General features: G+C 35.2%; 1 protein-coding gene across 2 annotated transcripts in view; it reads left to right on the top strand.

Annotated features, from left to right (window-relative positions):
* Window positions 1-312: 312 nt before the first annotated feature.
* Window positions 313-15,145, top strand: part of IKKbeta (I-kappaB kinase beta) — a 34,945-nt gene continuing 20,112 nt past the window's right edge. Inside the window, exons 1-9 of one of the 2 annotated variants that reach the window (XM_071583802.1) lie at window positions 313-429; window positions 625-767; window positions 3,443-3,660; window positions 5,532-5,690; window positions 6,016-6,131; window positions 7,980-8,078; window positions 8,261-8,368; window positions 10,762-10,900; window positions 12,395-12,592. In XM_071583802.1, the coding sequence (XP_071439903.1) occupies window positions 653-767; window positions 3,443-3,660; window positions 5,532-5,690; window positions 6,016-6,131; window positions 7,980-8,078; window positions 8,261-8,368; window positions 10,762-10,900; window positions 12,395-12,592 (1,152 nt within the window). In that variant the 5' untranslated portion in view covers window positions 313-429; window positions 625-652. Of the gene's footprint in view, window positions 516-624; window positions 768-3,442; window positions 3,661-5,531; window positions 5,691-6,015; window positions 6,132-7,979; window positions 8,079-8,260; window positions 8,369-10,761; window positions 10,901-12,394; window positions 12,593-15,145 lie in introns of both variants that reach the window. The other variant, XM_071583801.1, reaches the window with a different exon arrangement.

The raw sequence follows: 15,145 nt of genomic DNA, 5'->3' as shown, positions 1-15,145 counted from the left end.
GAAGCTCAAAAAAGATTGTTTGAGAAAATATTTGGTTTTTTCTGTGATACTTCAATGATTCTTTCTCATTTTGCAACTGTGGTAGCTTTAATCCCTCTCGATATTCATTTAAATGAACAGTTCATGAATACGTAGCTTTAAATCGCGTGGTCCTAATGTAGTAGTACAGCTCATGTCATCTATCTTTGTAGTAGGAACTAGTTCCTCCCATTATGGCAATAATGTTGCACCACGTTGAATAACCTTGTAAAACTACGCCATCTTCAAGCGAATATCCCAAAGAAAACGGAGTAAAAAGTCTAAACATGGGAATGTAGGGTAGCGTTTGGTTTTGGGCAGGACAGGTCCAGGCTGAATTGTCATGACCGGTCCTGAGTTTGCGACCTTTAACTCAGGATAGTGATAACATTTTCCACTGCAGAATTCTAGGTACGCAGTTCATAGTTTTCACTTCAAGTAGGTGCTCTCAAAAGAAACTGAATTTCTAAGCTTGGTGTGAACCATTTGTGATTGCGGTAATTATGACTTATTTTTTCCATAAACGACCACTTCAGTTTCGTGTGAGCAAAGCTGGGAAATTTCTTAAATTGGTGTCTATCTGCAATAATTTCTCTTGTCTTTTAGTACCAAAATCGGAGAAGATCATCGCAAAATGGCAGTAGACGAACCAACAGTAATAGACAATTGGGTTAGGATGAGAGTGCTTGGGAGCGGTGGGTTTGGGGTGGTTACTCTTTGGGAGAATAAAAATACTGCTAAAACGATAGGTGAGTAACTTTAACATTACCGAACGCAGGCAATAGTTCTTAAGTTCTGTATGTTGTTGTTGCCACAGAGCACTAGTTCATCGATTGTATTATTATTGTTATTCTACCGATTACTGTAGGTTTTGGATGGTCATAGTCTATGCAGCGTTATAAATATACATTTACTTGCCTCACCTAAACAAACAACCTGACATCCGACATCTAATCAGCCCGTCTTAAATTCCGCATACTTCCTTCCTCCCCTCATTCACCCAACATGATTATCCTATTCCTACTCCTTCCTCAATTGACTTACGCTATCCCCTCTTTCACAGTGTTCAACATTCTATTGCAAATCAAAATACCCTGCATCCACATTTCCTCCCGTTTTTGATTTCTCCCATTAATCCTCTCTTCCACTACCACGTCTAGCACTTCTTCGTTCGTTTTCCTTTCCATCCATTTAACCTCAACCATCCTTCTCCACGCCCACATTTCAAAAGCCTCCAATCTGCCTCCCTTTTATTGATTCAAATTTGTCTATTTGCTTTCTTCGTTCCCATTTTTCTTCTATGGTACCCAACTCCTTTCTCATTTATGATTTTCTCTACTGGCTGCAGATACTCCTTTGCTGTTGCCCTGGTTAATTCTTTTACATTATATTTCCTAAGCTGCATTTTCTGTTTTACCCTTCAACAATTGTACACAATGTATACTCACAGTCGATATCCATGATATCCATCGGATCTACAGACTTCTTCAATTAGTAGCATGTCCCTGTAGATTCTAGAAACAATCTGCCACTGAACAACAGCAAAACTTGTTTTTTTGCAATTCCATTGGAATATGTTTTCACCCCCTCTTTATTCTGTTGCTCAAAAGTAATAATTATTATAGTTGTGTTCTTTAACAATCTGGGCCTTCACTTTAGTGAAAATCTTGACTGGTCATATCCGTTATCTAACCAACAAACCATCTGCTGGCATTTACATCATGAGAAAGTTTACACGAATCAACTGTACTGAAACCTTAGAAATGGTTTACTTTGATAGTATCACTCCCAGATTCAAATGGTTTAATATTCTGCGGTAATTCAAGAGCTCCCACTTAGACTATTGTCATTGCAAAAAAGTCATAGAAAAGCCATTTTTGGTGTACCTATCTACTATATCTTCAGGCAGGCTTAATAAATTAGATATTGGGTGTCTATGAGTCCTTCCTCTACCTTGTATACATATTTTACAATGTTCTATTTTTGTAGGAAATAATCATTATCTGTTATTTAAGCAGTCATAACCTAATACATTATAAGCAGTCCATACGATTCATTCAGACTCACAAATTAATAATTGTTATCCAGAATCCACTCGAAGTATAATTCCCCCTGCAGTTATGCTGAAATAATGAAAACTAGAACATGGCTGAATGTATTTTAGTGTGGATGTGTTCTTTAATGATGGCTTTTAAATATTTTTTTTTTGAACTGGGTCTCCAATTTTCTCATATACTGCATTTGTGTTTTTATTATTCATTCTGTGATCTTGTTGTAAAAGGTCTGTCCTGAAAGTAGTAGCCCTGAGTCTATTATAAAAAAAATCATTGCCAGAATTGAAACATTCGCTCAATACTCTTCAAAGTTGTACCCTTGTGAGTCCACACACTACTGCCTCTGGGTCTTCCATGTCTTCTATGCCTTCTGGAAGGTGGTGCCTGGAATGCTGATAAACTCCCTCATCATGGCCTATTGTAATGCTTCCATCGAACCATGGTGAAATACTTTCAGCATGGATTTAAGGTGGGGGAAGAGGAAGAAGTCTGGTTGGGTATTGTGCCAAAAATTTGGATCCTCACTCTTATAGTCGGGAAGCTGTTGGCAAATCTCATTGTTTGTGTGAGATTACTTGCGGCATCACTTCGCACACACCTTTCTCATGCCAATGTTTTCATTCACAAGTTGATGCACATCCCTTTAGGAATGTCAAGTTCATCAGAAACCATGGGAACACTTAATCTGTGATCCCTGTCCAACAAAACCTTCCATCTTGCAAGATTTTTGTTACTTTTTGAGGTCAAAGGGCATCCTGAATGTTTGGCATTGGCAAAATTGTGCCACACAAAAACACCGGATCTACCCGTGGCGTAATGACCATAAGCTGCGTTGAGCATGTCATGAATATCTTTCCTGGTTTTGTGCAGTTTCATGCAAAATTTGATGGTGTAGCGCTGTCACAATTACCGGTTCATAACGGAGCATAACAAGGTCACGTTATAAAGCTTTCGCAAACAAACAATCCCCACTCCGGGAAGGCTGGAAAACAACTGCCACCAGCCTCCAGCCTTTCCTGAGACTCCTCTCCCTCGAATCAAGCCAGAGAAACCACTGCTCGTCCATCCGGGAAAAAATAATTCAAACTAGTTTGGGACGGACCTCCATTTTTTGTGCTAATGTAAATATCATGTTATTATTGATAAGTTCTTTGCCTTCTGAAAGTTTGAAAAATCAAGCTATTATTATTAGTCCCCCACCCACTTCTGTAGCTGTATTTTCGCCTACACTGCCATCAGTTGCCTTTTGCTCCATCCCAATTCAATAATGTGTGGATGTTTATTTTCTTTGGATTGCATGTTGTGTGATTGATATAATTGCTTAATAATGACCTCAGTTTCCAGTGCAGATTAATTTTCTTCGTTTTCAGCTGTGAAGAAATGTCGCTCAGATCTGTATCCCTTGATGAATCCCAAGCAGCAGGAAAGGTGGGAGAAGGAAGTTGAGATAATGCTTCGTCTAAACCATGACAATGTTGTGAAAGCTATGCCTGTGCCGGACAAAGTTTTTGAAGAAACTCTTCGTAAAGGAGCAACCAGTCTGCCCTTGCTTTGCATGGAGTTTTGCTCAAGGGGTGATTTAAGACAAGTATGTACTGAAAAAGTGAAAAATTTTTGAGAACAATGTCGTTAGGTGATCCATGTAATATTTGCCATTCCTTCTTGACCCAGAACTCCTTGGGTTTATGACTTGGTGATGTGTGGCTGAACACTGATAGGATTTTATGCCATGTTTCAAATCAACGAGAAAATTTGAAGGAACATGCTTTTGATAGGGGTTTTTGAAAATTTGTTGAGCAGGAAATGTTAGATTTTCAATTTCATGCAGAGATTTAAATGAAAATGCCAAAATTTAGCCATATACCAGTAAATGGGATGCCAAGCTCTTGAGCCCCCAGCCTAAAGAAGTATGTGATAAGGAAAACATATCATTGTTTGTGAGGATTGACTCCCTGCTCTACCTTGACTTCACATCTATTCAGTCCTGTGTATGGAACGTTTTGTTTTAACCTTGTAAGTCATCCAACTACCCTTGTACTACACCTTTCAAGTACACCTTTTCGCAACACCAGATTCTTTGTTGATTGGATTGGGATGTCTGTTGCGTATGTACCTGACTTTCATCCTATGCAGCTTTGGAGTGGACAGTTCTAGTTGAAGCAAATCATATGGCTAGGTGTAACTCATTTCTGGATTATGTGTAATGCTTTTAAAGCTCATTGAAAGCCGTTTGTATATCTCAGATTGAAATTTGATATTCTTCATTGGGATGGATTTATAATGAGGTAAGGTAGGTAAGATGAGGTAAATAGGAATTGCTTTGCCTGCACTGTTGATCAATTATCTGAGTGATTATTTGTTGTCCTTCCTGTGGACTGGGAAATCACTAGAGAACAAACTTAAAGAGTTTGAGCTCTGAAACAGTTCTAGGTACAATCAGTCCAGAATGCTATCTTTGTAAGTAGCTGGTTTGAGAAGAATGGTAATGAAATTAAGTAATGTATCAAAAGTTTATAAATTAATCTTGAAGGATTTTTCTAGATACTCGATAAGTTTTCCATTGATAATATCTTAGTCTTATCTTTACCCTATCAGCATCCTCTGTACCATGGAATGCCATTTTTAGTGAAGTAAAATTCTAAGTAGCCCCTTCCTGAGTTGCATTGAGCTTTTATGCTAATGTATTTGTTGCCATTTTTGTAAAGGTTGAAAAATAAAGACATCTTTTTCATCTTTTTAAAAATGTGTACCCTAGTGTCCAATATTAAAGTAGCTAAACGTTAGCCCCATCCATGTATGTGCTTGAAGTGTTTACTGAGTGGTACAGACTGACTCGCTTAACATCAGGAAAACATTTCATTGTATCACGGCACTGCATCATTTTGGCTGTGTTGCATTTTGCAGAATATGTTAGCTCTTTCACCTACCATTCAATTTTCTTGATGTTCCCTCTTGCCTCAAATGCCTCAATGAGAGATGCCTCTTGATCTTTGGGGAAATCTTTGATGTTGGCACAGTCATCTCCGTGTGTGAAGTAAATATATGAGATTCCCATTTCCATTGGGAAAGAAAATGAATTCTATGACGCCTAGAATGTTGTTGGTGAGGGGTCCACGAAAGAATGTGTAACATTGAGGTTTATGATAATTAATTGAGGGAAGAAATATGCATGGAAAGTTCATTTTTGTCTCGCAAATTAAGTATACTGCTGGATTGTATGATAAAATGGCAAATATAAACATAATCTGTTTGTGCATAAGGGTCCAGTTAATATAAAATTAAAAGAAGTCCTTGTTAGGAAAGATTTGAAGTTTAACTTCTCATAGATATAAAATATTTATTTTAATTTTGGATGAATATCAACTGCCGTTATTTTATGATTAATTGTTCTTCATCACTGACAGTGTACATTATTGTGTATGATGTGCATATTAATGTTTGTGTTTGTATTTTTATAAGGTCCTTAACAAAGCAGAGAATTGCTGTGGTTTGAGAGAGAATGAAGTTAGGAGTTTAATCAAAGATGTTGCCAGTGCTGTAGAATATCTTCATTCATGTAAAATAACTCATCGTGACCTAAAGCCTGAGAACATTGTTCTTCAAGAAGTTAATGATAAGGTAAAATTGAATTTAAAAAAATGTATTTCATGTCATGCCAATAAACTTATTTTTATGAAGGCCCGTTTAAAAAAGATTTGAACTTGTAATCCTCGTTGTGATATTGACAAAAGACCATGTTATAAATAAGTTTAATTTTTTGGCATTCAAAAATCTTTTGTTACTTCCATATATTTTCATCATGGTCTTCAGTTATGTTATGTCAATGAGTGTTTTCATACAAAATGCAATCTGTTATACTGTTGAGGTAAATGTAATAATGAAATCTGTTAATTTCATTTTTGTGCGTGAGAAATTCTTTAAATATGTATAATTCATCTTTCAGATTGTTTATAAGCTCATCGACTTGGGCTATGCAAAGGAATTGGATCAAAACAGTGTGTGTGCATCCTTTGTCGGCACTCTGCAGTACCTGGCTCCAGAGCTTTTTATGTGTCAAAAGTAAGTGTTTTCATCCCATTCTTTTACTCTTAACTTGAGTAGATCTAAAAAATTTCTCATAATCTTTATTTATTAGTAATTGGTTACGTACAACTATAGCTCTCATTAAAAATATTAACAGCAAAATGCAGACTTCATGCATGCATGTATTTATATTCGTTTAACATGAAAACCTAATCACTAGCGCCAGTAATGAGAAGTTAAATTGTCGAATAAGATGGCATGGTTAATAGCTAATGATATGGTTTGGTTTTTAAGGTTGCAGTATTGGTGTTGTAGCCAGAAAGAGGTAGTTAAATAAATAATTTAATACCCATGTATTTTACAGTCATGGGCCTTAGCTAAGCAAGAATATACTGTATTTAGTAAATTGTGTTTCTTGTTTCCTGACTATGTACATTGTATCACCTCAAGAGATTATTTTCATGCTGTTTTATATTACGTAGGATATCGTAGATGCATAGGATTTTTTTTGTCAACTCCTTTCAACGAACGCAATATCTTGTGCAACCATTAATTTCTTTCATAATCTAAGTCATGGTCAAAAGTCATATGGATGGGAGAGAGTATGGTTCAGGAATTAGAAATGACCATTGAGAGAAAGCATTCAAATTCTGCAGGAGATAGGAATGAATGCATGGTGCATTAATAACAGGGAGATAAGGCCAACACATGGTTCGAACATCATCACAGCCATAGTTTCACATGGAAAATACCAGGGCGAAAAAGTTGAGTATTGGTTAGATAAAATCATGGTTAGACATAGATATAGGAAAGGCATCATCAACTAACACAGCTTCCTTGGGATGGATCCAGATTTGCGTGACAATTTTGTTGCAATGAATTGCAAATTGGAATTCAAAAGAATTAAGAGGTTCAGGCGAGTGAAAAAGTGGAATGTTAAAAGTTTCACGGGAGTAAAAAGGAAGATGTACTGGGAAAAATTTAATTTTATCTAATCGAGGATGAGGAAATAAAAAAAGTTATGAAAATGTGACTTGATAATTAAAATGGGATAGAAGGAGCACCAAATGAAACGATAGGAATTGTGTATACAAAGAAAATTAAGAAGTAATGAACCATTGGAGAGATGATTAAGAGAATGGATGAAGGAAGAATATGTAAGAACATTCACACGGAAAAGGTAGAAGAATATGTAGTGAGCTAAATAATAAATTTAGGGCCGAGAAACTAATAGGGCCAAGGAAATTTGGCCCTATTTATCTGATGAAAAGATAATTGCTAGAATATGGATAGATTTATGGATCTGTAAAGAGGAAATTCCATGTAAAAAAGGTAAAAGAATTGTCAGGAAAATGTGAGAAATGCTCATCACTTCCACTGTTGTTCATTAAACTATGGACCCCATGGCCAGATTGCATTAAGAGTAGGCTGATGCCATTGGTAACTTCATCTTCAGTTCTCCAATATCCTCCACTTTCAGAAATTCTATTTGCCCATGAGCTATCAATCTCTCTCTTTTGATGCAACCTTTTCAATCAATGTTAGTTCTATATGGGAGAAAATGAAAAGCAACAATTTCACTTGATATATTCTCTACTGTTTCTTTTTCTATGTACCATTTTGTGTTGTGTGTATATTTCTTGTTCAAACAATAAGAACATATAGATTTACTGTCATTATTTCTCTGAGCACTCCCTTAGCATTTGGTCTCTGTTATTATTACTCAGGAATGTAATAATTGTAAATTGTTATTATACCTTCCACATAATGTTTAACTGTGATGAAATTGAGATTTAATAATTTATGAAGTGTTCACTTAGCACTGTATGCATCTAATGCATTCATTATACCTGTATATGCACTTAAAAATTCATTTTCTGGCAGGTACAACCATTCTGTAGACTACTGGAGCTTGGGATTAGTCTCTCATGAAGTTATTACTGGTGTACGACCATTTCTTCCTAGCATGCCTCCAGTGACTTGGTAATTATTAACCAATATGGTATGTGATTATTAGCATTTTTTTAGTGCAGTCATGGGTAGAGCTCTTGCGTTTTGTTCTAATTTATAGTCTACAAAATTGTAAATAAATATATGTTTTTAAGAGGGACTGATAATTGTTCACTGGTGGAATTTGTGATCTAAAATCATATGTTTTTTGGCAGGATGACTCGTGTTGAAAAGAAAACATTCAAGGACATCTGTGCTTATGAGGATTATGATGGGAGTATCCTGTTTAGTCAGGAATTGTTTCCACAAAATCACATATCTCAGTGAGTTATTTCTTTATGCCTTTCTATGAGAGCCTAATATGTTAGCTGTGTTAGATTAATCAGAGGGTTCAATGGAAAAATTATTTCAAAAGAAATATTTGAAAATTTTCTGGGTCTTTATAAACATCATCTATCTTTCATTTGTAGGTAGCGGTTCTTACATTTGCACCGAAAACAATTTTTGTAGAAGGGCGGTGATACATAATTAACTTTCAAGTGCACTGCTCTTATTTGTTAATTCAAAATTTGTGTCATATCAGTATTTGGGAAAGTTCAACAACACAATGCATTCTCCTGTAAAAACAGTAGAATAGTCTTTAAAAAGTTTGTAATTTTCAATTTGAAAGATGGGATTGTGGACATGAACGTTAACGTTTCTTTACATGTGTGCTTATAAACTCTATTTTGGTGTATGCATATTTTTAGTACAATTAGGGCATGCTAGTCATGTAAAAGATTTGTTTTTTACAGATGCTAAGCATCAATCCAGCATTAAGGCTGGAAGGCTGTCGATCCAAAAATTTCCAAAATTCTATCAAGGTAGTTAACTTTTAAATGCCATTCTTCAATTCATTGTGGTATAAGATCATTTTATTTATTTATGATAAAAACTGGAAGAGTGACTGCTCAAGGCTTTTCAGGTATTTAGATTAGTGGTTGCTTTGTCAGACGTGGTCATTTCACACCGATTACAAGAATATTAAAAAACTGTTTTTTACATAATAATCGAGATTAAATTTGGAAGTACATACCTAAATTCTTATAATACGTACATGTATTCATAAAAACATGATGGATAAATTAATAAATTCTAATATTATTAAATTTAAAATATGGCAGTATCTTAAAAAAAATTTATTACGTTGCTGATTTTCTCAGTGTTATGCCCTAAAGTATGAGACAATACCCCCTCAAAACGTTCAGCATTTTGTGATTAGGCCAGTACCATTCATACTCTCCAGAAGATGTCTCCGGCTTAATGAAGAGTTGCGGTCATTGCAAAGGGATTGGATCATGTCTTCCGAAATGAGATAGAAGTGAGTGAATACCCAATGCCCCATCCTAAGATTAGTGATTGCTACCTCTTCCCTTTGACTCCTAACAATCAAGCCTGCTCATAGCAGCCAATAGGAGGAAAGGTATCACTGCAGAGCTGAACTGCCAATAGGACAGTGCCATTAAAGCATGGCGTAGGGTGACGATCCATCCTTGAAACCTATTAAAAAAAAAAAAAAAAACCCACTGAAATCCAGGAAAAACTAGCAATCAAGCAGTGAAAACCATAATTTTGGAGTTTTTTTTGTTATTTTACTGCAAAATAGATAGTGGACAGTGGAAGAATAATGACTCATTTGCATTTAATATGAATAACTAATAAAGGAGTTTTTTAAATTAGTAGCTTTCAGTGCATTATGAGTTCTGTGCTAAGGTAAAGAATTATGTATCATGTCTGGTGTACATTAAGGGCATTGATGCATTTAATCAGGCTTATCAGTCTTGTGTTACAAAACAACTGCTTACGTACCATTGCACTGGGACTCTTTGGTAGACGTTAAGTACTTCTTTGAGTAAAAATACCGTGATAGATAAATTCTCCAATTTATGAATGATTTTTTCACTAACACTCGGTGCCTCCTGATATTTTGTGTTGGTACTTGCTTGCAAATTTGCATTTCCTGAATCCTGTTAATGAAATGTTCAATTGAGGCACAGTTAAAATTCATGTAGGTGCTTACTAAAGTCAGAAACCTCTACAATGAAGGACTCAAAAACTATGGTGATCGCCCTGTCATAAGAGCGGTTAAGGTTAGCCATCAACATTTAAAAATTATTATTATTAATTTATTATCTATCCATGAATGTCTTTGAATTTGATAAAAATGCAGAAAATATTTTTGTGTGTTATTTTGGCACTGTCTGTTGGATTACATTGGGGGTACTGGGTAGTGAAAATGTAGCACATACGTGCCATGATGTGCTATGAGGCAAAGTGTAGATGAATGTATCGAACAACCATAATGAGTTATGTTTTACAGACATGGGTTAATGTTTCCAAGTATGACATTGTATTTTGATGTGATGAAAAGAGGAAAAATTGTTTTTAATATTTTGTTGTGGATTATACAACCGTGAAATTTGATTAGCTTTGTTCGAATGGCTCTGGTGTTTCCTCCACTGGACATTGTCACTTGTAATGGAAAAACGTTTGAAGTTCTTGAGCAGTCAAACAACTCATAAAGCTGTTTCTGTCATGAAGTATGCTATTTATGCTGCCATGACCATAATGTACTGGCTTCATTTCCGACTAGTTTTGGCATTGCTTTGGCTTTTAAGTTTTAACTTGTATTTTGTGCATTTTTTTGGTGCACTGAGTAAATGTATCTGGTCATCAGGTGCCTCAAGTACTACATGGAGCAATGGCTGCCATTCTGTTTGGAGTGGGACAACAAACGGAGGGGAAGGGCATTTAACGAAGGCGATGAGAGCAGAGTGGTTATTTTTTCTCTGCTCAATGAAATCCTTTCCAAGAAAGTAAATATGTCATATTAATTATGTGCTTTTGTTTATACTTGTTTTTACATTTTGTATTTATCATGGTTAAATATGTCTTCATGCTGTGTTGTATGCATACACATCCTGCTCTTTCTTTCCTCAAAAATGTGTAATTCTTGCTATGAATTATGTGGCAAAAATATTCAAACTACACCAGAAATCCATTAGAAAAAAGTTCAAAATTCTTCCCATTCTATTATTAAATGCATAATAACTGAAGTTTATGGTAAAATGGGTTAAAATAATTTTTTGAAAACCAAATACTCTATAATATAAAAGAATCGACTTTTGTGCCAGTTGATGGGTTTTTAGTTTAATGAGCTTCAAAGTTGAAACTTTCGGGGGTTGCTGGATTGAAGTAACAAATGATATTTCCTCATTTGTGGGCCAGAAGACAATATTTTAAACATTTGGCCATTGACGTTTTGTCAGTTAGTTTCTCCGTGGTTATGAGGCTTTTTTATCCAGTCTGGATTTTGGTTTTTTAATTTTTCCTTTTTGCTACCACCATCAATTACCCTTACTGATTCAAGCTCTTATGGTTTGCTTTGCTCTTAAATTAAATATTTCTTCTAATTAGGATAACTGGAATGCATCTTTCAGTACTATTCATGTGCATGTATGACTTATGTCTATATATAATTGGGTGTCCATTTAAAGATCTTTGGGAAAGTTATTATTATGGTAGTCTACCATCTAAGGTAGGCTTTGAATGGATTACCCGACAAACCATCTGTGCACTTCTAAGCCTCACCTTCCATACATTGCTCTAACGACTTGCAAACTTAATTTGTTCTGAACCTTGTTTTTGTACTTTGAACTTTTGAACCTTGTAATTTGTTCATACCGTGAAGAATTAGTACCCAATTTTTAGGGTATCAGAATGTAATCTGTTCCACTTATTTGAGTTTATCCTCTCTGATTTTAATGTTATACTCTTTGGTACAATATGGTGCTCAAAATGAAAGGGAGCACTGAAAAGGCCCTTTTGTCTCTGGGACATAACCTTCCCTGTTTTTTTACATTGATGCTGTCTTTCTATTTAATTAAGTCATTCAGAATCATTTTGAATGCACCCTGACGTATGTAATAATTACTTTCCATTAGTTTTTAGCATCTCACTCATTTCATTCCATCCAAATAAGATAAAAGGTAATGTCATTGAAAAGGTTTTTTAATATGACTGGAGAAGTAACAGTGCTTTCACTACCTATAAACTTTAATCAATTATTATATGGGAGACAGGGTCAATTTAGATGCAATACTAAATTTCAACTTTGCTTCTTCAGTATTAACATTGTTATAAATTGCATTACAAATGTTTTTTGTACCCCCTTAAATTATTGTGTTCACTTATATGTAAATATATTATACTACAATATAGCCTTTCAGAGCATTACTTAATGCATGTGGAATGAAAGATGTATATTTTGGTTAATTTATGCTAATGCTTATTTTGCTCATTTATTTCAGATAGTTCATATCTTTTCTTTGCCAACATATGACATATTAAGCTATGAGGTGGATGAATCAACAAAACTTAGCACTCTTCAAGGCTGGGTTGAGAGGGATACAAACATTCCAGTGGATCGACAAGAGGTTCTTTCCTCTATGGCTCAGGGAAAGAGCCTGGATCCTGATGAGCCTGCTCTGCCATCTGAATTTTTTCAGGTAAAGCTTAATATGAGTAGAATAATGGGTGGTCATTATTTTTTTATTGGTGTAATTTATTTTGCAAAAGTTTAATTTTATATTATATCATAAGCTTAATGTATACTATGCATGTATATGGTAAATGTTTCATTACTGACTCAAGTATTTCATACGCAGTATCTGTTGCAAGTTGAAACATGTTCAGTTTGCCTACAACAATGGCAGTGGTAAAATGCGATGAAAGATGTGATAAACTGGAATTTTGCTTTTGCTTGAACAAATTGTCTGCCAGAAGTTTATTTAATGACAAATGGAAAGTCTGTTCTTTCTGAGAGCACTGCTTGAAGAAGGTGTAAAACACTTGAAGTGAGGGGAGAAGTCAGTTTCATAGGAAATCCAGTTACTGCTCTCATAGAAGTGAACAGTAGCATCACTGCTGCCATTGTGAGAGAAGATCGTCGAATGATGTTAAGAGCATTACCAGGAATTGTGATTATTTTATTATCTTTTGCACAAATGTTGGTAAGAGAAAAATTGCTCATGAGACACATTTTTGCACTGTGTATTCACTGTTCCCAAATGGGAAGAAGCATGTAAGTAGGATGTACTTTTCATTATTGAAAGCTGGCAAAGGGGAACTGGGCATAATTCAACTTACAATGGCTGCTGTTGATGTAATACTAGGGTCAAGTCAATGAAACTTGTATCACCTATACATTAAACATTAGACTGACGACAAAATTAAATTTTTTGCACTATAAATTTCAGTAATGAAAAAAATATGATAATTTTTCATTGAACAACCCTCTTAATTTCCTTTGCATTCAGTAGAAACTTTATTCCCTTTCTTTAAAACAAACCATCAGCCTGCAGGATTGGAAATTGATTAGTGTATTTAACAGCATATAAGATGCTCCAGCATATAAGCTGAACCTTTATTTTGAAGAAAAAAGTTTTAGCAGCCCATGCAAAAGTATGATGCCCCACCAACTTAAGTTATAGTTCCTTTTTAGTTCCACCCTGTTTTGTTATGATCAGTGGTGATGAAGTATGATCAAATTTGTTTGATAACTTGCTCCCACCTCTTTCAAAATTGCAGAAGCGAGTAATGCAATATTTAAATCACATAATAGTAATTGACTTAGTAAATGCCAATTATAGTATTCTTCAATTGAATAGTGATTATCATATATAAGTAAACATAATGGAGTCAAAATAGGTGTCTGGGGTAAAAATAACATTCAGTATTTAACGTTAACTCATTGAGTTCAGAACTTCACATCTGTGGGAGATTTTTGTGAGCCATAATTTTGGCAAAAAAGGTGTATTTTACATCTCATCAAACATTGTAATTTTATTCTTGGTAGGGTTTCTGGTTAGGTGTAAGACAGCTAAGCCCATTATACCAGGTGTACAAGTATGGAATTTGGATTTCAGACAACAGATGGTGCACCAATGCAGTTTGTGGTATAAAGATTTGACTTTAATGCCATTTTGTTGTGCATCAACAAGTGGTTAATTGAAAAAGTGTTTGCATAGTGTTGTGTTGCTGTGTTGAATATGTTGAAATTTATACCAAACAAACCGAACTTCAGAATTTATTGTTTTCATTTGAAGAAAATTGCTGCTGAATCATACCAATTACTTCAAGAAGCTTATGGTGAACATGCTCCATTGCAAGATATGTGTGAATGATAGTTTCGGCATTTCAAAAGTGGTGGCTTTGATGTTGTTGACTAGGAACATGGAAAACAGCCAAAAAGGTAGGATGATGTGGAATTGCAAAAATCATTGGACGAAGATGATTCACAAACACAAAAACAACTTGCAAAGCAATTGAGTGTTAGTTAACAAGCTGTTTCCATTTGCCTGAGAGAGATGGGAAAGATTGAGAAGATCGGTACCACATGAATTGAATGACAGGCAGATGAAGGCACCTCTCAATCTCCCTCTGAACAATGCATGTAAAATTTTACTCGTACGATACAAAAAGGAAGTCGTTTTTGCATTGTATCATTACTGGGGATGAAAAGTGGATTTATTTTGAGAATCTCAAGTGCGAAAAATAATGGGTGGACCCTGGCATACCATCCACATCAACTGCAAGACTGATTGTGTTCATTGTGTTATAAATAATAGCAGCTAGTGGGGTTAATTTTATACCTAATCGGTTCAATGCTTTCCAAGTGCATTTGCCCCAGTTATAAGGAAGTTCTTGCAGCAAAGAAGCCTCAGAAAACAAAGAATAAAAGAAAAGAGGCTGCTTCAGGTAAGGCTGCTAGGCAAGAAGATTAAATCGTTTGAAAGCACAGAAGTTGTTCATATTGATCAAGAGGCTCAGTAATTGATCAAGTCCTGCCAGAGAGAAAGTGGTGTAGATGATTCCATAATTATTTTTTGGGTGTGTTAAGAGTATTTAATTCCTTAGTGTTCAAGTGTTGACATTGTTCCATATCAGGTTTGGGTTCACCTTACAGTGTTTGGAATTACAGTTCCCTACCAGAACTGGTCTTGACCCAGTTTTTCTATCTTTTTAAATCTATTTCAACCTTAATTTTTTTTTTGAAAAAA

Source organism: Hetaerina americana, unplaced genomic scaffold (assembly GCF_022747635.1).
Source record: "Hetaerina americana unplaced genomic scaffold, ioHetAmer1.1.p SCAF_15, whole genome shotgun sequence".
Taxonomy (NCBI): Eukaryota; Metazoa; Arthropoda; class Insecta; order Odonata; family Calopterygidae; genus Hetaerina; species Hetaerina americana.
The sequence above is the reverse complement of the archived record's forward strand: the minus strand, read 5'-3'. Positions and strand labels throughout refer to the sequence as shown.